The sequence below is a fragment of the Rhinoraja longicauda genome, chromosome 5, assembly GCF_053455715.1.
Source record: "Rhinoraja longicauda isolate Sanriku21f chromosome 5, sRhiLon1.1, whole genome shotgun sequence".
Classification (NCBI taxonomy): Eukaryota; Metazoa; Chordata; class Chondrichthyes; order Rajiformes; family Arhynchobatidae; genus Rhinoraja; species Rhinoraja longicauda.
The window spans coordinates 7,304,232-7,326,581 of NC_135957.1; the positions used below are offsets into that span (position 1 = coordinate 7,304,232).

The 22,350-nt window shown below is 41.7% G+C and overlaps 1 protein-coding gene across 1 annotated transcript in view; it reads left to right on the forward strand.

Moving 5' to 3' along the window:
• Positions 1 to 22,350, forward strand: part of ppp2r5d (protein phosphatase 2, regulatory subunit B', delta) — a 76,981-nt gene that overhangs the window by 47,875 nt on the left and 6,756 nt on the right. The window contains exons 8-15 of the mRNA XM_078398852.1: positions 1,007 to 1,066; positions 6,212 to 6,320; positions 7,352 to 7,405; positions 7,883 to 8,053; positions 11,589 to 11,716; positions 13,740 to 13,841; positions 18,481 to 18,553; positions 20,328 to 20,459. Coding sequence (XP_078254978.1) covers positions 1,007 to 1,066; positions 6,212 to 6,320; positions 7,352 to 7,405; positions 7,883 to 8,053; positions 11,589 to 11,716; positions 13,740 to 13,841; positions 18,481 to 18,553; positions 20,328 to 20,459 — 829 coding nt within the window. The remainder of the gene's footprint in view (positions 1 to 1,006; positions 1,067 to 6,211; positions 6,321 to 7,351; positions 7,406 to 7,882; positions 8,054 to 11,588; positions 11,717 to 13,739; positions 13,842 to 18,480; positions 18,554 to 20,327; positions 20,460 to 22,350) is intronic.

Consider the following 22,350-nt stretch of genomic DNA (forward strand, 5'->3'; position numbering starts at 1 on the left):
AAGAACAACTAAAAATCTAAGTTTTAACTTTATAAAGGTATTGGTATGTCGTTCCACCATCAAAAATACTGACACTGAAGTGAGCTGGGTTGGAATAAATAGCAGATTGTTACATTTTTAAAGCTTGCATGACTCAAGATTTTCTACAGATGAATCGAGCAACTTTCTATGCCAGTTTTGTATCTATTTGTACATAGAGCAAAAACAAAATACTGGAGGAACTCAGTGGGTCAGGCAGCATCTGTAGATGGAATGGACAGATGACATTTGGAGTCCGAAGAAGGGTCCAGAGTATGGTCCTGACCTGAAATGTCTGTCCATTCCCTCCACAGATGCTGCCTGACTTGCTGTGTTCCTCCAGAACTTGCTCAAGATTCCAGCATCTACTGTCTCTTCTTAATCCATTTGTATATATTCTATTAGAAATGGGACATTTCTTGTGAAACATCCACAATCACCTGAAACTTGGTGCTTGGCCACTCATCGCTTTCACTGGAACCTTGCTCAGTCAATCTTTTCGGCAGCTCGATGTTTGTCTTCTCAATTCTCTTGCCACCCTCTTCCACCTGATTGAATCCCGGTATATCTGCTTGCGATTATGAGTGTACTAGGTTGACTGCATTTGCATCACTGGCTACAGGGGTTTTACATTTTCGTTATCATGATTCTTTGGGGTAACCCTTATCTTTGTGGATTTTTAACGTTCATTTACAGATTATTTGGTTCAAATTTTATGGCTGAATCAATGCTTGCTGAACTGTACAGTTCCCGTCCATGGAAAACTTTATAATACCTTTCTGCATTAGCTTTGTATGGTTGAAACACTTGTTCTTGGGTGAGATTATATATATTTATATCTAATTGCAATGTCAGACATATTTGAAAAGGAGCATTTTGAAAGCCTGCGGGAGTGTAACATTAAACCGATAGGCTTTTCTAAAACGGACTAAGAATGCATTGATAGTCCTTCTCCTGTGCTGATATCTGATTGTTTTTTTAAATTTAGGTTTATTTATGAAACCGAGCACCATAATGGGATTGCAGAACTTCTAGAGATTTTGGGCAGGTAAGTGGTGTTTTGGTCAACTGCCTTATTTTCTTTTTGTAAATGGTGAACTGCAAGAGTTGTTCACTGTAGATTACAGCAGCCTCTGTCTAAAACACCTACAGATATTGGAAACTACATGGACATTCACTAATTTATAGAGGTGTTTGTGATTCCATTGCCATTTGTAAAGACAACTTTTTTTTATTTATTGCAAAAAAGTTGGATATACTCAGCAGGTGCAGCAGCATTTCTGGAGAGGGAAATTGGTATAAATGCAATAAAAAGATCCATAATTTCTCCTCTTATCTCTCCTTCTCACCATATAACCACCCAAAAGCTGTTCCTAGGTGAAGCATGGGTGCACATACACCTCCATGTGCACTTGGTGCTTTATGTTCTGTTATCCTCTACATTGAAGAAAACCCAAACATAAATTGTGTGACAGCTTTGCACCTCAGTTTCATCCTGAAGGATGACCCAAAGCTTCCAACGTTCCTGTTACTTTAATTCTCTATTGCACTCCCAATTTGACCTCCCTCTTTGGTTTCTTATACTGTTTCACTGAAGCCCAAAGTAAGCTCAAGGAACATCTTATTTTTCAGCTGGGCATGTTACAGCATTTAGGCCTCAAAGTGAATGAACTTATTTTAAGTAATCAATCCGTTCCAATTTGCACCAGACTATGCAAGGTCACCAACCTGCAATGCTAACTCAGGTTTTTATCTCCATGGATATTGCCTCACCTGCTGACCATTTCAATCATTATTTTCCATATTTCCTATTCCATTCTGAATCTTCCAGTTCCAGCAAAGTATTTTTTCCTCTCTGGTCTGCTGCCTGACCTCCTGAGCATTTCAGTTATGTCTTAGATGGTGGATACTTCCCATTTCACAACATTCACAACCTTGAGCTATGGTTAGTGGAGTAGCCATTTCATGAATGGTGCAGTGACATTTTCTCAAGTGTTGTGTTATTAAAGCTGTATTCGTCCAGACAAATAAAGCATATTTTATTGTACTTGTTTCTCATAGATGTAAAAACCATTTGAGGATTCACAGTCGAGTAAGAACATAAGAAAAAAATGTAGGAATCAATTTAATGTTTGGTTTAGTTGACTTCCTGGTCGCAGTTAACCCCCAGATTTGATGGTTGCATCATAGAACATAGAACAGTACAGCACTAGAACAGGCCCTTCGGCCCACAATATCTGTTGGAACCATGATGCCAAGACCGTCATTGATCCCCTTGCACATAACCTATCCATATGCCTATCCAAAAGCCTTTTAAATGCCATTAAAGTATCTGCTTCAACCACCACCCTCAGCAGTGCATTCCAGGCACTCACCACCCTCTGGGTAAAAAATCTTGCCCTGCACATCTCCTTTAAACTTTGCAATCTCACTTTAAAGCTATGCCTTCTAGTATTTGATTTTTCCATCCTGGGAAAAAGATACTGGCTGTCTACCCTATTTATGCCCCTTGTAATTTTATATACTTTTATCAGGTCTCCCTGTTAAACTTCCTGTGCACCCTTTCCAATGCATCCTCATCCTTCCTGTAATGGGGAAACCGAAACTGTATGCAATACTCCAATGTGGTCTAACCAAATCATTGGTGCCATGCGGCTGCTCTTTTTGTTCATTTCCTGTCAATTGCAAGGCATGAGTTTTAATTATCCATCAGCCCAAATCTGCTGCACACATAGTCTGAGGAACTGACTGAGCAATTAGATATTAAGAAGACAACCCCATTTGGGACAAAGGAAGGGTCAATGATGACAATGCCAAAGGTGACTTGACCATGGAACTCTTACATTAGCGCCCTGTGTGTATGTTTAGTGCACTTGAGTTATTTGACATTTGTTTGGAACTCATTACCAACAAGACCAAAGCTTGATGGATATTTATTTTAATTGATTTTCAAAATTGGAGCGCCACTTCAAGCGTAGCATGTATTCCCCATCCCGAGAAGCGAAATTAATAAGTGATTTTCATGGAATTTCTAAACATGTGTAATGAATCAGTTCAGCAACAGCATTTGTCGGGACCCATAAGTAACCAGATGCCTGAATCTGCTTGGCTGAAATGGCTGCCAAGTTAGACTTGGTTCAAGTTAATTTTTGCCTGGGTCCTGCTGAATAATGCAATTAAATAAAAATGTGAAGTAAATGTGTAATGTTTGTGCTATCCTGCCAAGCAGTAGGTGGCAAAGAAGCCAGACTTTTAATGCACATAAGAGGCCTAAGAAGGGGAATTGATGACTGAAGTTGCGTGTTAATCGGCTGATGCATGCATTATGTATACATGTGGAAAAGTTCAGATCCTGCCCTTAACAGACTTGGTGGGAAATGATTGCTGTAGATATCCAAGTAGATTGTTTGGGAGAATTTATTTACTCTGCAATGGATTGGATGCTTAGCACTTTATGCCAGTTTCATTCCTTTTGCTGCCTTCGTTAAAGTATTTGGCCATTTGTCTTTAATTGGCTGACAACAGTCTTCTGAGCCCAAGGAGTCTTTACTTGAAAAGACACAAAGTGCTGGAGTGATTCAGGCGGCATTTCTGGAAAACATGGATAGGCAATGTTTTGGGTCGGGATTGATTTTGATGGTGAAGGGGGAAGAAAGCTGGAAGGGAGGGTGGACAGGACAAAGCCTGGCAAGTGATAGGTGGATACAGGTGAAGGGAGCAAGGGATTTGTAGACAGATGGTTGGACAAAGACCAGAGATGAAAAGACAAAAGACGAGATAAGGATAAAAGAGTTATGAAGCCAGAGGAAGGAATGTAGGTGGAAGGGGTGGGGGAGGGGAGAAATGGGTGTGAGTCTAGGTGGTTTTGTAAACCAACATCTGCAGTTCCTTGTTTTTCAAGTTAATTGTTTTCATTGCCTTCTTATAATTTGCTTTGAAGTGACCATGAGAAGCAGCCCCTTGTCTCTCCCCAACTATTTTCTAAGAACGCTTCCCGAGCTCCTGGTTTGACTTGAGTCCACCGACAGCTAATCCCTGAGCAAAAAACTGAGTGCTGTCGGAACACAGTGGGCAGGCAGCATCAGTGGAGGAAAATTGACAGATGACGTTTTGGATCAGGATTCTTCTACAGACAGATAGAGTAGATGAGAGAAAGCTGGAAAAGACAGGCAGGGGTGTGGAAAACCCTGGCAAGTGCAGGTGGATATGGGTTGTTTCACAATTTGAGGTGACAGTAGGCATAAAGATGGATTAAAATGGCCCTGATATGTATTCCAGGCTGTTATGGGGAAACAAGGAAGGAGGTCGATGGTAACTGGTGAAATGCTCACATTTTTGATGGCCATGGGTTTGATATGAAATCCCTGGGAAACAGCAAATGTAATTTATTCAAGAAGACCAGTTTGTTTAATGTCAAAAGTATGGAAATTATTGGGAAAGAATTCCAAGAGACGGGATAAATCTCTATGCAGAAAGACAAGATTGATCTGCAATAGGCAGCATGGATCCTTTCAGACTAATTGAATTCAATTTATCGAAGAGATAACTATGTCGATCAGAGCAGTGTGGTTGATGTAGTTTGCAAGGACTTTGGTAAGGCCTTTTGACAAGGAGCATATGAAAGGTTCATGGGACCCAAGTCAAGTTGACAAATTGGATGAAAAATTGGCTTGGTAATAAGACAGAGGGTGACGGTGGAGGATTGCTGTTGTGACTGGAGACCGTGACCAGTAGTTGCTGGGACCTTTGTTGATTATTATATGCATTAACAACTTAAATATATTTGGAGGAGATATGATTAGAAAGTTTTCAGCTGACATGAACATTTGTGGTGGTGTTTGTCGGGAGGAAGATAGACAACAGGAATGATCAGCTGGTAAGGTAGACAGGACAATGGCAGGTGAAATTCAAGTATATTCTCATCAACGACTTGTACAACTGTATCTTGATATAACTACATTTGCACCCAATACCCTTCCCAATGAAGGCAAGCTTGCCAAATAACTCCTTCACCACTCTATCCACCTGACTTGACTCTTTCAATGAACCATGCACCAGTACTCTCAGATCCCTCTGTTCTGCAACATTCCCCAGGGCTCTACGGTTTGCTGTGTATCTTCTGTTCTTGTTTGAAATTCAACTTTGCACTTTGGTATGTCAAAGTAATTTTGAGGTGTGAAGCAAGTGGTCTGGCTTACAAGGTCATAAGTGATGGGAGCAGAATTAGGCCATCCAAGTCTCCTCCGCCATTCAATCATGGCTGATCTATCTCTCCCTCCTAACTCCATTCTCCTGCTTTCTCCCAGTAACCTCTGACACCATGAATCAATAATTTATCTATCTCTGCCTTAAAAATATCCATTGATTTGGCCTCCACAGACTTCTGTGGCAAAGAATTCCACAGATTCACCATCCGCTGTGTGTAGTTCGCGTGAACTAATTACCACCTTTTGGATCATGCTTTGGGATCTGGAAAATGTATGAATCATTCAAAATAGGGAAGTATATAGTGTCCTGATGTTGACTTGATTGGCTTCCAGCAACCATAACTGCCTTTTGGTTTATCATGGCTTCAGCGGTGCACTGAAACTTCAGATTTGATTATGTGCTTAAATACTTTTTTTGGAATTGGCAGCAGGTCACTAGTATTTCTTTTGGACATTGTGAATGCGGTTTTCATTGCTGTATGAGTCTGTACTGCGTCCATTTAATGGGAAATACCGAGGTTGGGGTTGGATGATCTCCAGGGGAATTATCCTTTCATCCTCTTGGAAAATGCAGCTCCTAGATTTTTATTTTAGGTTCACTGCCGAGCAAAGGTTTAGTCATCTATGTCATACTGAGCTATGCAGATTTGAAAAAGCCCAAGTTTGAACCTGATTGAGATGGTAGATATGGGAAAAGGAATTGATGAGAAACCCTATCTCACTTTCTTCCTAATGTGCAAAAGCAAAGACGGATTGTATTAATTATGAATATTCTACTGACGCTTTGCTGGTCTCCAGAGAACAGCTATTGGACAAAGGGGGATAAATTATTGGCAGTCATGAACAAGGGATTAAAAGTTACCATGCAGAACTTTGATAGCAAATTTTAAAATCAATTGCTGGTTATTTGTGAAGCCTATGATATGTGGATTTATATATGAATTATTAAGGGTTTAATTTCTCTCCTCTCTCATTTTATTGTCCAGTATAATCAATGGGTTTGCATTACCTTTAAAGGAAGAGCATAAAATGTTCCTGATCAGAGTTTTATTGCCGTTGCATAAGGTGAAGAGTCTCAGCGTGTACCACCCACAGGTAAGGAATATTTCACCTGTTCACTTGCTGCTATGAGGACCATTATAACACATGATGTAAGAATGCAACTCTTTGCAAGGAGAAGATCTTCACTAATAGAAAATTTGAGTTTAATGCCCATTCATCAAATAATGACAGGTCATTATTTGAAATGCTAAAGTGGCTTCTTTCTGTACTTACTGCCTTACCAGTATTCTCTACTTTTATTGTAATGTTCTCTCTACCTGATCATCAGTGATGTTCCCTGCAGCACAGATCCTCCGGTCTCTGAGTGAGATCTAGCGAGAAATAACCTAGCATGCGACCTCTCCAGAGATTCACTACGATGGTTCTTGTCCTCCAAATTGAAAGATGTATGTTCTTCAACGATTTGTTCTTGGTATTCTCCCCTTTCTCATCTACATTGTCCCTTGATGACCAATTGGATCTCCCGGTGGCTGAGCACTTCAACTTCCCCTCCCATTCCCAGTCTGACCTTTCTGTCATGGGCCTCCTCCACAGTGAGTCCCACCGGAAATTGGAGGAACAGCACCTCATATTTCGCCTGGGCAGCTTGCAGCCCAGTGATATGAACATTGACTTCTCCAACTTTAGATAGTTCCTCTGTCCCTCTCTTCCCCTTCCTCTTCCCAGATCTCCCACTGTCTTCCTGTCTCCACCTATATCCTTCCCTTGTCCCGCCCCCCTGACATCAGTCTGAAGAAGGGTCTCGACCCGAAACGTCGCCGATTCCTTCTCTCCTGTGATGCTGCCTGACCTGCTGAGTTACTCCAGCATTTTGTGAATAAATACCTTCGATTTGTGCCAGCATCTGCAATTATTTTCTTACACATCTAAAAACAGGGCAGGTTCCCACTAACCTGACAACACCCACTTTTAGTTCTCCATCCACTGCTCTCGTTTGTCAGATTTCCAGTCTGAAATGAGCAGAAATTTCCTTCAGCTGATGAGCTATGCCATTAGCCATTGATTACAGTAGATTTCACTTGTAAAGGATCAAATGGGCATACTTAGTCATTTTCTCTCTACAGCTGGCCTATTGTGTGGTGCAGTTCCTTGAGAAAGACAGCAGCCTTACAGAGCCGGTGAGTACCAAGCTATTGGTATTGCAATTTTCAAGTTGCCATAATCTGGTGTTTTTTAAAGTTATTTTTCACTTGGTCCTGATGCAGGGTCTCGACCTGAATCCCTCTGCCTCCATTGATGCTGCTTGATCGGATGCATTTCTTCAGCAGCTTGTTTTTTTGCCCTGGATCAAAGCATCTGCAGTCTCTTGTGTCTCTATAAGTCGGAGCAATGATTTCTAACCTGGAATAGTCTCTGTTGGAAAATGCCTGATTTAATTGCAATCATTATGGGGTAGTTTTGCTGGCTGTTGATGTGGTTTTGATCAATCGGCTGCCCATAAATGGCTCTTTGGTTTTATGAATCTCGCTTTAAGACATTTATCTGGCCTGAGGTACACAGTGCTGAACTACCTGCTGGGCACTTTTTTATTAGTTTCCAAACATATTAACTCAAAACTCATGAGATTATTTGTATCTGCTGTGTTTCTGTCCCAGGTGATCGTAGGTTTGCTCAAGTTCTGGCCCAAAACGCACAGTCCAAAGGAAGTGATGTTTCTGAATGAACTGGAAGAAATTCTGGATGTCATTGAGCCGTCAGAGTTTGTGAAAGTAATGGAGCCACTGTTCCGACAGCTCGCAAAATGTGTTTCCAGCCCACACTTCCAGGTAAATCCAGCATTACCCTGCACTGTCCTTCTCAAGAGTAGGGGCGCTTCTTTTTTAACTACTGTTTCTTGTCTTAGCCTTTCTTTCTTTCCACCTCTGTCAAATTGAATTTCTATTGCTGTGAAACCCACAGGTAATTCTTTTAGTGCAGGTTGTTAAATGAAGGAAGGGTGGAAATTGCGGGTGACAAATTTTCAATCCTGTCTAGCTGTGAGTGTGGTCCCAGAAGATTGGATGACTCCCAATGTTGTGCCATTGTTAAAAAATTAGGGCAGCCATTAACCCAAGTAATTATAGTCCAGTTAGTTCAACTTCAGATGATGGAAAAATTATTGGGAATCCATTCTAAGGAACATTATAAACTTTCACGAAGAAAGGGAGATCTTAATCAGGGACAGTCAGATTGGATTTATTCAGGAAAGTCAAGTCAAATTAATTTGTTGAGAAGGCAACGAGGAGAGTTAACATGGGTGCTTGTTGCCTATGTGCATTTTGGTAAGGCTTCTGAAAACATCATCCCTTGCAGGCTGGTTTAAAAAAAAACAGAAAGAATGGTAAATTGGATCCAAAACTGGTTCAGTAGCAGGAAGAAAGGGACATTGTTGATAGTTTCTTTGTGACTGGAAAGCTGTAACCACTGGGAGTTCATAGGGTTCACTATCCTCTCCATTTTTTTTGTAATGTAGATCAATGATTTAGACATTAATGTGGGAGGGGGCTTAGTGAAATTTTGCAATGTGGTTGGCAGTGAAGAGGAAAGATTTAGACTGCAGGAAGATATTGATTGGTCAGTTCGATGGAAAAGAGATGATTTAATCTAGAGAAGTGCAAGATAATGCATTGGGGTGGGGGTGTTGAGGAAGGGAATATTCAATAAATGGTGATATTATTGATTGGTGAGAAAGAACACTGAGCATATCCAATAATCCTCAGATAAAGGTACAAGTAAACACGTTGGTTAAAAAAAATCACACCAGATGCTCTTTTAACTAAGGCACAGAATACGAGAACAAGGAAGCTATCCCTGAACAGTACACAACACTAGACCACAGTTTGACTCCAATTTACGGTCTTCTCACACTACAGGAAAGATGTTTCTGGCAGACGGGTGCAGATAAGATTTACAAGGACTTCTAGGCCTTGACACTTGTACCTATGAGAATTGGTTGGATAAGATGAATTGGTTTCTTTGGAGCATAGGATGAGGGGAGATTTAATTGAGGTCCTTAAAGCTGGTTCCCAGATGGTAAATGTGAAGGATTTGTTTCAGTTAGGGAACTTACGAACCTGAGAGCATAGATTTAAAACAGCTAGGAAGGGCAGAGGCGGGTGGGGGAAGAATTGAAGCAATGTTTTTTTCCTATCCAGAATGTGTAAATGTCTGGATTTTGCCACCTGAAGGAATGATGGATGTAGAAATCTGCATCCCTGTACATGGATGTGAACTTGAAGATCATTGCAGTGATAGAAAACAGGCCCATCACCCCACCTTATCCATGCCAACCAAATTGACATATTGGGCCATTTGCCCTCGTATGTCCCATATTCCTCTATTGACTTTATTGAAGTCGTAACTTTATCGGCACCCTTACATGGCTACTCTTACAAACTTCTGCTGTATGCAAACAAAGAATCTCACTGTACAAAGTACATGTGACAATAATGAATGAATGAATGAATGAATAAGTTTATTGGCCAAGTATGTGCATATACAAGGAATGTGCCTTCGTGCTCCACTCACAAATGACAACACAAACATACAGTTAACAATTAAGAATAAAGCATAACCACATCAAAACAATAAGGATACAACATTACGGTCTAAACATGTGGGTGAAAATAAACCAGAGCAAAAAAGAGACTACCGACTTTGGTTATTGAGTAGAACTACTACTCGTGAAAAAAAGCTGTTTTTATGTCTGGCTGTGGCTGCTTTGACCGTCCGGAGTCGCCTTCCAGAGGGAAGTGCTTCGAAGAGTTTGTGGCCAGGGTGAGAGGGGTCAGAGATGATTTTGCCCGCTCGCTTCCTGGCCCTTGCAGTGTACAGTTCGTCAATGGGGGGAAGGTTGCAGCCAACAACCTTCTCAGCTGTGCGAACAATCCGTTGCAGCCTCCGGATGTCGTGCTTATTAAAACCTTCCTATCTATATACCTGTTGAAATGTCTTTTAAAAGTCACATTGGTATCCGCTACGGATGACCGTCAGTTACAACGTTGCCCTTGGGGTCCTCTTTAAAATACTCGCATCTTACTTCAAGCCTATGTCCTCTGCGGTACTCCACTGGTCCCTGGCTTCCAAACATGTAAACAGCCAAACATGTAAACATGCTTTCAAGAAAGAGTTAGATAGAGCTCTTAATGATAGGGGAGTCGAGGGATATGGGGAGAATGCAGGAATAGGGTAGATTGTGGATGATCACGGCGAATGGCAGCGCTGGCTCGAAGGGCTGAATGGCGTACTCCTGCAGCTATTGTCTATTGACCCTCCATAACCACCCTTTGACTCTTTTCTCCAAGCCTCTTGAAGCTATTGGGCTAGCTTACTTTGGATTCCTTGCAATCTAACACAAACTAGCCTACCATGCGGGTCCTTTGCCTTGCTAAAGTCCACATAGGCAATGCCAACAGCCCTGCCCTCTTGGTAACTTCTTCAGGACCTAATACCTGGAAGTTGTTATAGAGGTGTATAAAATTATGAGAGGAATAGATAGGGTAGACGCAGAGTCTCTTGCCCAGAGTAGGGGAATCGAGAATCAGAGGACGTAGGTTTAAGGTGAAGGGGGAAAGATTTAATAAGCACCTGAGGGGTAACCTTTTCGCACAAAGGGTGATGGGTGTATGGAACTAGCTGCCAGAGGAGATAGTTGAGGCAAAGACAATTGCAACATTTACAAAACAATTAGACAAGTAGATGAATAGGACAGGTTTGGAGGGATATGGGCCAAATGCAGGCAGGTGGCGCTAGTGTAAATGGGCCATGTTGGTCGGTGTGGGCAAGTCGGGCCAAAGGGCCTGTTTCCACACTGACTCTGAGACTCTGTGATTAATCTGGATAACTCAGCTGACTAAATGTGTAAGAAAAAACTGCAGATGCTGGTTTTAATCAAAGGTAGACACAAAATGCTGGAGTAACTCAGCAGACTCTCAGCCTGAAGAAGGGTCTCGACCCGAAATGTCACCCATTCCTTCTCTCCAGAGATGCTGCCTGTCCTGCTGAGTTGCTCCAGCATTTTGTGTCTACCTTTAATTCAGCTGACTGATCAGCATGAGCATAAAAGCACGAATGTTCTCTTGTGATTGAAATTTTGTATGATTCCAAGAAGGTGTGACTTAATGCTTTGTGTGGAATCTTGATGTGCTTTATTGGCATTCGACAGCCTGCCTATTTCTCTATCCATCCCTAATGCCTAAATTTACATTTAGAAGTCAGAGTAACCCTCCCCCACCCCACCTCTCCACATTGAGCAAAGCCAAGAATAAAATATATTTGGTAATATTTGTTTTAATTGTACTGAATTTGGTTATCCTGTTTCAGGTGGCAGAGCGAGCTCTGTATTATTGGAACAATGAATACGTCATGAGTTTGATCAGTGATAATGCTGCCAGAATCCTCCCTATAATGTTCCCTGCACTTTACAAGAACTCCAAAAGTCACTGGAACAAGTAAGTCTGCTTGGTGTCTTTGACCTGTTCTGCATTTGGTAATTTCAGATAACCAGATTTTGCACTTTGTCAGAACCAGTGGTTCCGATGTATGATTATCCATCAATAACGCCAATTCTGTTTGCTCTCTTGCTGATGTGGTAGCATTTCCATGTTGCTTTTTGTTTCATCGTTCTCACAACTACTCTATCTGTTAGTTCTAACTTTTTTCTTTCTTGTTGTCATTCTCTTTTTTTCTCTTATTTCACCACTCTCTGTCAGATAAACCTCAATTAACAAACTTCTTACCAAGGTCCTCTTTAGTTGAAAGAAGACATTGTTAATCATGTACTCAAATCCTTTGCAACAACGGCCAACACAGCTTTTGCCTTCCTAATTGCCTTTGTATCCACATAATTGGCATTTAGTGGATTCTGTATAAGGACACCCAAGACCTTTAGAATCAATGTTCTCTAATCACTCACTATTTAAAAATAATACCCAGCATTTCTTATTTTGTGACCGAAGTAGAGAACCTTCCATTTATCCCTCAGGAATCCATCTTCAATGTTGTTGCTTACTCAGTATTAATCTAATAACATTCCGGGTGGTACGGTGGCGCAGCGGTAGAGTTGCTGCCTGACAGCGAATGCAGCGTCAGAGACCCGGGTTCAATCCCGACTAGGGGTGCTGTCTGTAAGGAGTTTGTACGTTCTCCCCGTGACCTGCGTGGGTTTTCCCAGAGAGGGGATCTTATTGAATCATATAAGATTATTAAGGGGTTGGACAAGTTAGAGGCAGGAAACATGTTCCCAATGTTGGGGGAGTCCAGAACCAGGGGCCACAGTTTAAGAATAAGGGGTAGGCCATTTAGAACGGAGATGAGGAAAACCTTTTCAGTCAGAGAGTTGTAAATCTGTGGAATTCTCTGCCTCAGAAGGCAGTGGAGGCCAATTCTCTGGATGCTTTCAAGAGAGAGCTAGATGGAGCTCTTAATGATAACGGAGTCAGGGGGTATGGGGAGAAGGCAGGAGCCGGGTACTGATTGTGAATGACCAGCAAAGATCACATTGAATGGCTGTGCTGGCTTGAAGGGCTGAATGGCCTACTCCTGGTCGGCGCAGACCTGGTGGGCCGAAAGGGCCTGTTTCCGCTCTATCTCTAAACTAAACTAAACTACATGTGCTTTGAAATTGTTCACAAACTTTATTTGTGGAGTCTTAGTAAAAGCCTTCTGAAAATACCCTTGAAGCCACTTTGTATCCTTATTACAACTTGCTTTTCCATTTGGTTTTGTGTCCTTAACAAACCTGGAAACGTTACATTAGTCCTTTCTGCCAAATTGTTGATATTGATTGAGAGTAGCTGGGGCCCAAGCACCCATCCCAGTGGTGCTTCACAAGTTTCAGGCTGTCAACGTGAGTACTCATTTGTTCCTACTCTTTGCTTTCTATCTGTTGGCCAACACTAATAACTCATGGATCTAACCTTCACTGATCTCCTTTGCAGGATCTTATGAAGATTTAATTACACTTCCACTGCCAGTGTTTTTCCCCTTTTATCTACTCTCAGATGCACTTCATGAATCAAACATGATTTCCCTTTCTTAAGATCATAATTGACTATTCAATCATATTTTTATTCAGGTTTTGGTTTCCGTCCTATTTGTGATGTTCCCCAAGTTCTTCCCCATTTCCTCTACTTTTCTACAATTTGCAACTTATTTGTTTCCTTTGTTTCCCATCCCCTCCTCCAAAATCACTTTGAATGGTGATGAAACTGAAAGATTAGATCTGTACCTCTCTCTTCAGAGGTTGCCTAAACTGCTCGGCATTTTCTGTTCTAATGTCCGATTTACAATATCTGTGGATTTATACTTCACTCGAAAGAGCAGGATTTAAGAGTTAAGTGAATGCCTCCCCATAATAAATGTTATTAGTGGATGAACTATTGGTAAAATGGGGATTAATGTCACAAATAGAAATGAATTGCACAAAACATGCAGCAAGCTGTCCTAATATTAAAATATCTTATTCCTATTCAGGACAATTCATGGATTGATTTACAATGCACTGAAGCTGTTCATGGAAATGAATCAGAAGCTGTTTGATGATTGCACTCAGCAATACAAAGCAGAAAAACAGAAGTAAGGGCATGTCTTTGAATTTAAAAGGGCTATTTTTCTATGGGTACAAGAAAATAGCAGCATGAATAGCCGTATAACCCCTCAGGCCTATGCTGCACACAATATGATCATGGCTGATTTACCCTGGCCTCCCCTTCTCTCTGGCGTAGATGGTTGGTATGAGGGTTACTAAGTAAGTTGGAGGTGGGGGGAAGTGTAAGATATTGAAAGCCCACTGACATTTAAAGAAAGAGCTGTATGGTTGCTGGAAGTACAGTGCCCTCCATAATGTTTGGGACAAAGACCCATTTATTTATTTGCCTCTGTGCTCCACAATTTGAGATTTATAATAGAAAAATTCACATGTGGTTAAAGTGCACATTGTCAGATTTTATTAAAGGCCGTTTTTATACATTTGGGTTTTACCATGTAGAAATTACAGCTGTGTTTATACATAGTCCCCCCATTTCAGGGCACCATAATGTTTGGGACACATGGCTTCACAGGCGTTTGTAATTGCTCAGGTGTGTTTAATTGCCTCCTTAATGCAGGTATAAGAGAGCTCTCAGCACCCAGTCTTTCCTCCAGTCTTTCCATCACTTTTGGAAGCTTTTATCACTCTTTATCAACATGAGGATCAGATTTGTGGCAATGAAAGTCAAAGAAGCCATTATGAGACTGAGAAACAAGAATAAACGGTTCCTTTTTGGAATGGCAGGCAGTGACTAGTGGGGTACCGCAAGGCTCAGTGCTGGGACCCCAGTTATTTACAGTGTATATTAATGATTTGGACGAGGGAATTGAATGCAACATCTCTAAGTTTGCGGATGACACGAAGCTGGGTGGCAGTGTTAGCTGCGAGGAGGATGCTAGGAGGCTGCAGAGTGACTTGGATAGATTAGGCGAGTGGGCAAATGCATGGCAGATGCAATATAATGTGGATAAATGTGAGGTTATCCACTTTGGCGGCAAGAACAGGAAAGCAGAGTATTACCTGAATGGTGACCGATTGGGAGAAGGGGAGATGCAACGTGACCTGGGTGTCATGGTGCACCAGTCATTGAAAGCAAGCATGCAGGTGCAGCAGGCAGTGAAGAAAGCGAATGGTATGTTGGCATTCATAGCAAGAGGATTTGAGTTTAGGAGCAGGGAGGTTCTGCTGCAGTTGTACAGGGCCTTGGTGAGACCGCACCTGGAGTACTGTGTGCAGTTTTGGTCTCCTAACCTGAGGAAAGACGTTTTTGCCTTAGAGGGAGTACAGAGAAGGTTCACCAGATTGATCCCTGGGATGGCGGGACTTACATATGAGGAAAGACTAGATAGACTGGGCTTGTACTCGCTGGAATTTAGAAGACTAAGGGGGGATCTTATAGAAACATATAAAATTCTTAAGGGGTTGGAGAGGCTAGATGCGGGAAGATTGTTCCCGATGTTGGGGGAGTCCAGAACCAGGGGTCACAGCTTAAGGATAAGGGGGAAGTCTTTTAGGACCGAGATGAGAAAACATTTCTTCACACAGAGAGTGGTGAGTCTGTGAAATTCTCTGCCACAGAAGGTAGTTGAGGCCAGTTCATTGGCTATATTTAAGAGGGAGTTAGATGTGGCCCTTTTTGCTAAAGGGATCAGGGGGTATGGAGAGAAGGCAGGTACAGGCTACTGAGCTGAATGATCAGCCATGATCATATTGAATGGCGGTGCAGGCTCGAAGGGCCGAATGGCCTACTCCTGCACCTATTTTCTATGTTTCTATGTAAAACTGTTAGAGACATCAGCCAAACCTTAGGCGTACCAAAATCAACTCTTTGGAACATCATTTAAAAGAAAGAGAGGATTGGTGAGCTTACTAATCGCAAAGGGACTGGCAGGCCAAGGAAGACTTCCATAGCTGATGATAGAAGAATTCTCTCAAAAATAAAGAAAAATCCCCAAACACCCATCCGACAGATCAGAAGCACTCTTCAGGAGTCAGGTGTGGATTTGTCAATGACCACTGTCCGCAGAAGACTTCATGACCAGAAATACAGAGGCAACACTGCAAAATGTAAACCATTGGTTAGCTGCAAAAATAGGATGGCCAGGTTACAGTTTGCCAAGAAGTACTTAAAAGAGCAACCACAGTTCTGGAAAAAGGTCTTGTGGACAGATGAGACGAAGATTAACTTGTATCAGAGTGATGGCAAGAGCAAAGTATGGAGGAGACAAGGAACTGACCAAGATCCAAAGCATACCACCTCATCTGTGAAACACGGTGGTGGGGGTGTTATGGCCTGGGCATGTATGGCTGCTGTAGGTACCGGCTCACTTATCTTCATTGATGGTACAACTGCTGATGGTAGTAGCATAATGAATTCTGAATCATATTCACATCCTATCTGCTCAAGTTCAAACAAATTCTTCCAAACTCATTGGCCGGCGGTTCATTCTACAGCAAGACAATGATCCCAAACACACTGCTAAAGCAACAAAGGAGTTTTTCAAAGCTAAAAAATGGTAAATTCTTGAGTAGCCAAGCCAATCGCCCGATCTGAACCCAGTTGAGCATGCTTTTTATGTGCTGAAGAGAAAACTGAAGGGGACTAGCCCCCAACATAAGCATAAGCTAAAGATGGCTGCAATACAGGCCTGGCAGAGCATCACCAGAGAAGACACCCAGCAACTGGTGATGTCCATGAATCGCAGACTTCAAGCAGTCATTGCATGCAAAGGATATGCAACAAAATACTAAACATGACTACTTTCATTTCCATTACATTGCTGGGTCCCAAACATATGGTGCCCTGAAATGGGGGGACTATGTATAAACACTGCTGTAATTTCTACATGGTGAAACCAAAATGTATAAAAATGGCCTTTATTAAAATCTGACAATGTGCACTTCAACCACAAGCGATTTTTTTTCCTATTACAAATCTCACATTGTGGAGCACAGAGGCAAATAAATAAATGATGGGTCATTATGCAGGGCACGAGTTTGCCTATCAGTCGTTATCTTGGGGAAACGGTTTAGCAAGAGAGTGGTTGAGTGGGGCTGTCCCATGGGGTAAATTTTCCCCCTCATCTCTGGCAAAAGTGGTGCTGGTTTTCCGCAATTGCTCATGGTGTGGTATGTATGCCTTCATCAAACAACTTTTGATGGGCAACAGGAGCTTCCACTAAAATGTTGAGGTGGGTGAGAGAAGGAGAGGCTTCGAGAGTAAGGGGTTGCAAGGTCGAAGAGAGGAAGGGGGTTATGGGAAGAAGAAAATACGAGATGTGTGGGGTGAGGTAGAGCATGTGGACAAGATTGTGCATGTCTGTGTGTGGATGGACAGGATAGTGGTGAGTCTTCCTGTTGCCTGTAGTTAGACTGTGAGAGGTGTATGTTGAGTTCATGTGTGGAACCTGGTTTCCTATTACCGTGTCATTTTGGACCACTGTGAAACTGAACCTATGAAACCTATGAAGACCATGTCATAGTTGGTGTATAGCAGCCACCCCACATTAAAATAGTGTAGGAAGGAACTGCAGATCCTGGTTTAAACCAAAGATAGACACAAAATGCTGGAGTAACTCAGCGGGACAAGCAGCAACTCTGGAGATAAGGAATGGGTGACATTTTGGGTTGAGACCCTTCCTCAGACTAGAGTCAGGGGAAAGGGAAACAAGAGATATAGACGGTGATGTAGAGAGATATAGAGCAAATTAATTAAAGATGTACAAAAAAGTAACAATTATACAGGAAACGGGCCAATGCTAGCAGTTGAACAGCTAACAATGGCCTGTTTCCTTTATCATTGTTGAACAGCTAACAATGGGTTCTCACCTTGCAAACATGGAGATATGGAAAGGTAAGGTGTGAAAACAAGACATCAAAAGGGACGGAGCTGATTGAAAATGTGGAATAGATCATTATTAGCTAGTGGAAGGTGACAAAGAAGTGTACAAAGATAAAATGTAATCAGGAGGACAGTCAGACTGGTCGAAGAATTAGGATGTGTAGGAAAATAACTGCAGATGCTAGTTCAAATCAAAGGTAGACACAAAATGCTGGAGTAACTCAGCGGGTCAGGCAGCATCTCAGGAGAGAAGGAATGGGTGATGTTTCGGGTCGAGACCCTTCTTCAGACTTAGGATGGGTGAGGGATGGAGAGAGAGGGAAAGCAAGGGTTACTTGAAGTTAGAGAAGTCAATATTCATTCCGCTGGCTTATAAGCTGCCCAAGTGAAATATGAGGTGCTGTTCCTGCAATTTGTGTTGCATTAGTTGTTCCTGGGTTATTGCTGCTGATGTACTTGAAGTTTATTTTACACGTTTTTGCATCAACCTTTCAGAAGGCTGAGTCTTCTCAAACTGAAGCAGTCAAACACACAGGAGCATGGAGTTGATTGCTCCTAATAATTTTTTCATATGGGTCATATTTTCTCATATCAATCAAAACAGGGTAACACTTCCAGTTTTGCAGTTATCAATTTTATAAAACATAAAACAATAGAACACAGGATCAAGCACTGTTAGTGGAGGGTGTTACACTGCAGAGCCTAGAAATCTGGGCAGTGCTTGGTGCAAAGTATTGAACAATATTAGTTTGAAATCAAACTATTTTCTTTAAGCAACATAGGCTCATCTACCTGGGTCTATGGGGTTACTGAACCCAATTATATTGTTCCTTTTTCCATTCCAGGGAGAAATTCAAACTTAAAGAGCGCGAAGAGATCTGGCAAAAGATTGAACATTTGGCCCAACATAATCCTCAGGTAAAAAGTTGCCATTCTTCCCTCCCAAGTTGTTCAGATAGTGAATAATTTGGATCATTGAAGCAGCAGATTAATTCACTGGTGTTATCTCTGTGTTGGGACGACATACAAAATTGGAAGTTTGAGGCAGGAACTAACTGATCGAAAGATGAATTAGATCAGCATGAAAACAGGCCCTTCGACCCACCGAGTCCACGTCGATCCGCTCTTCTCATCTACACGTAGTGAGTGATGCAGATCAATCTCAGCACAAAGATTAATTTCCTTATGTTGCTCCAGCTTCAGTCACCTTTCTGAGCCACGAGCGGATCGGCAAAGCATTAGAAGAACTTGATTAGTTCCACTTAAAGATACAGCGTGGAAACAGCGAGTCGGTGCCAACCAGCGATCATCCGTACAATAGTTCTATCCTGCATACAAGGGACGATTTACAGAAGCAATTAACCGACAACTCTTTGGAATGAGCAAGGAAACTGGAGCACTTGGAGAAAACCCACACGGCCACAGGAAGAATGTACAAACTGAGTACAGACAGCGCCCATAGTCAGGCTCAAACCCGGGTCTCTGGTGCTGTAAGGCAGCAAATCTGCCGTTGTGCCGCCCGAAAGCTGATGTTCCAGCTTTTAAAACTTTTAATTGAAAGTCAAATATTCTGTTAGTAGCTGTGGAATCCAACAAGCAAATAGCTGCTAGAGGGTCAGCAACAACTACAGTGCACAAAGAGAACCAATGTCTACATTATACATTGTCTATTTGTGCATTTCTAATGTTCTGTAGCACCTCAATATGTATGTAACAGTGCATTACTTGCCTCAATCAAAATTCGTATACTTGTCTTAGAGTATGATTGTGCTTGTGTACAGTAAGATTTTTACTGAAGTGCTGCCTAGTGTTTCCAATCCATTGGATTAGGAGGCATTTTGGAAGCTCCAGTGTATCTTAATACTGCTTTGAAGCAGCATATTATGATCACAGTGGTGATTGTTGGATGTTGCCAGATTTTGAAAGGTAGTGAGAGATGCACTGCTCAGAGCCAACAGAAAGTTTGGAAATGCCTTATGTGCAAAGAAATTAGAAATACCGTTTTGCGAGTGCCAATTGATGTTAGATTAGTTGCTACTTTAAAATCTGCAGTGACATGGTTTCAGAAATGTGGAATTAATGGAGTAGGTGCTATATGTGATCACATTGAAAAGTAAACAGGCTTACACCAACTTACACCAACTTGTATCTGAGGATTTTCAGGAATATAAAGGAGGAACTTGCAGAGGCCCTGGTCACAATCTTCCAAATAGTTCCAGGTCTATGAAGAAAGGAACAAGTGGGACTAGCTGGATTGCTCTTGCAAAGAGCTGGTGTGGATTCATTAGGCCGGATGTCCTGTAATTTTGTTAAATAAACTGCACCTGAAAACAAAACTGAAATTTGTACTTAAAGTGGCAGGTGATGCTTTAAAAAGAGTTATGTTAATAACATGGTTCACTTCTATTGAAAAGGCATAGCAGCAGTAGTCCCTCAATTATCTGCTGACTTCTTGCACAGCCATGCCTGGTTGGTACCATTGGAATTCTGTTTGGCATTGATTCTCAGCCAACTACAGGATTGGTAATTCTCACTTTTATTTGCTTATGGGCCTTAGACTCAAATGTAGAATATGATATAGGACCATTATGCATGGAGCTCTGACTGCAGAAAGGATGGTTTAATTTTTCTACATAAATAATGCCAATGGTTTTGTTACATCTAATTTCATTTTGGTTTTAATCTCTTTCAGTTTAATACGTATGTTGAGCCCCCAGCTGCCAGCTCTGTGCTCTCCATGGAGACAGAAACTCCCACAGCTGAGGGAGTTTCAGTTGAAGATATCCAACTGCTGAAGAAGGCTGTGGAGACTGAGGCTATCCAGGTAATAACTATGAACCTATCAGAAGTGAACCAAAGGGAAGTAAACTTGCTATCTTTTCATGCCTGACTAATACACAGCAGACCCACAATCCAGCTCGCTGTTACTGTACTCTAGAAATTGTCTGTCGAGCCTCTTTACACGCAAATACCAAGAGAATTGGCTTCAGTGACTTGGATTGTCACTGAATTCAGTGAATTGGATGAAGTGCAAGATCAACCATAATCTTATTGAATGGTGGGACATGCACAAGTATGGCTGACTCCTGATTGTTACATTCCTTTGAAAGAAGCATAGAGTATTGGGGGAAGTTCAATGCCCATCACTGAGTGTCCTTGATTTACTACTGCCAGACTTGCTTCTAGCAGGTGAATAAATCAAAGCAAGGGATAAACCTATTTAACCGTATCATTATCTGTTTATCTGTCCTTGACCACAGGATGGTTTTTGTGGGGACATGGGTAGTATCATCACTATTACATGCATATAAGGCATAAGGTAAGGTTGGGCAAACCAGCGGCTGAGGAGAGACATGATAGAAGTGTTAAAGTTATGGGAGGCATAGCTAGGCTAGGTAGTTAACACCTTTTTCCAAGGGTGGAAATGCCAAATATTAAAGGGCATTGCATCTGAAGGGGGAAAATTTAAGAAGGATTTGCAAGGCAAGTTTTTTTTTTACAAATAGAGATGCAGTTTCCCCTCCACACAGCACTGCTCCCAATACGCCACTCCACTACATCTTGCCTTTGCTCAATTAGTAAATTGCTTCTCCTACACTGAAATATACCCACTCAACCAAGCCACCGGCTGCATTGTTTGGTGGTGGAAGCAGATAAGATAATGGCGTTTAAGGGGCTTTTAGATGGGCAGGTGAATATGCAGTGAATGGAGGGATGTGGAGCAAATGCAAATGGCTTCTTGTTTGGTGCATTCATCTTGGTCAAATGGCCTGTTCCTGTGCTGTGCCCATGTATAATATAAGGTTCATGATGATAATAAAACAGAAATATGACAGTAGCTGAATTAATATATTGGGGGAATAACGGATTTACAGGGTGCTTGGAACAGACTGTGGAAAGGTAAAATGAACAGTCTTCGCAAACAATAATGGGAAACATTTAAAATGAAATCAAACAGCATGTGGGAAAAATGTATTCCATTAAACGAAAAATCAAATTTGGCATTTTTGAGCCTGTGAATTAAAACATAGGAACAATTGAACAAAAGGTAAAAAGAATAAATAAACTACACAAACTGTGTAGCGAGCATGATTTAGAGCACTAACAGGCAAAGAACAAGTATTTAACGAGGATTATAGAATATTGGCTGGTGCAATAAGTGATAAAAACAAGGGCATTCAAAACAAAAGTTCATGAAACTCCAAATACTGCTGGATTGCATTCACTTATTTTAAAATAATCTAAGGAAAAAATACCTGGGACTCTTCCTCCCTTCATAACTTGTTGGAGAAAAGGGGTGTTCCAGATGCCTGTGATTAGGTCATGTAATATTTATATGTAAGAGCTTAACTTTGGTGGTTAGAAAGGTCAGGGTGCAGAAGAACATGTCGAGGTGTAAAGTATAGGAGATCCGGGTTCAGTCCCGACTATGGGCGCTGTCTGTACGTAGTTCGTACGTTCTCCCCGTGACCACGTGGGTTTTCTCCGAGATCTTCGGTTTCATCCCACAATTCAAAGATGTACAGGTTTGTAGGTTAATTGGCTTGGTATAAGTATAAAATTGGCCCTAGTGCGTTTAGGATAATGTTAGTGTGCGGGGATCGCTGGTCAGTGCGGACTCGGTGGGCCGAAGGGCCTGTTACCGCGCCGTATCTCTAAACTAAACTAAAGGGAAGGCATGATTTGTGGAGCTGAGAGGCTGTCGCGGAGGTGAT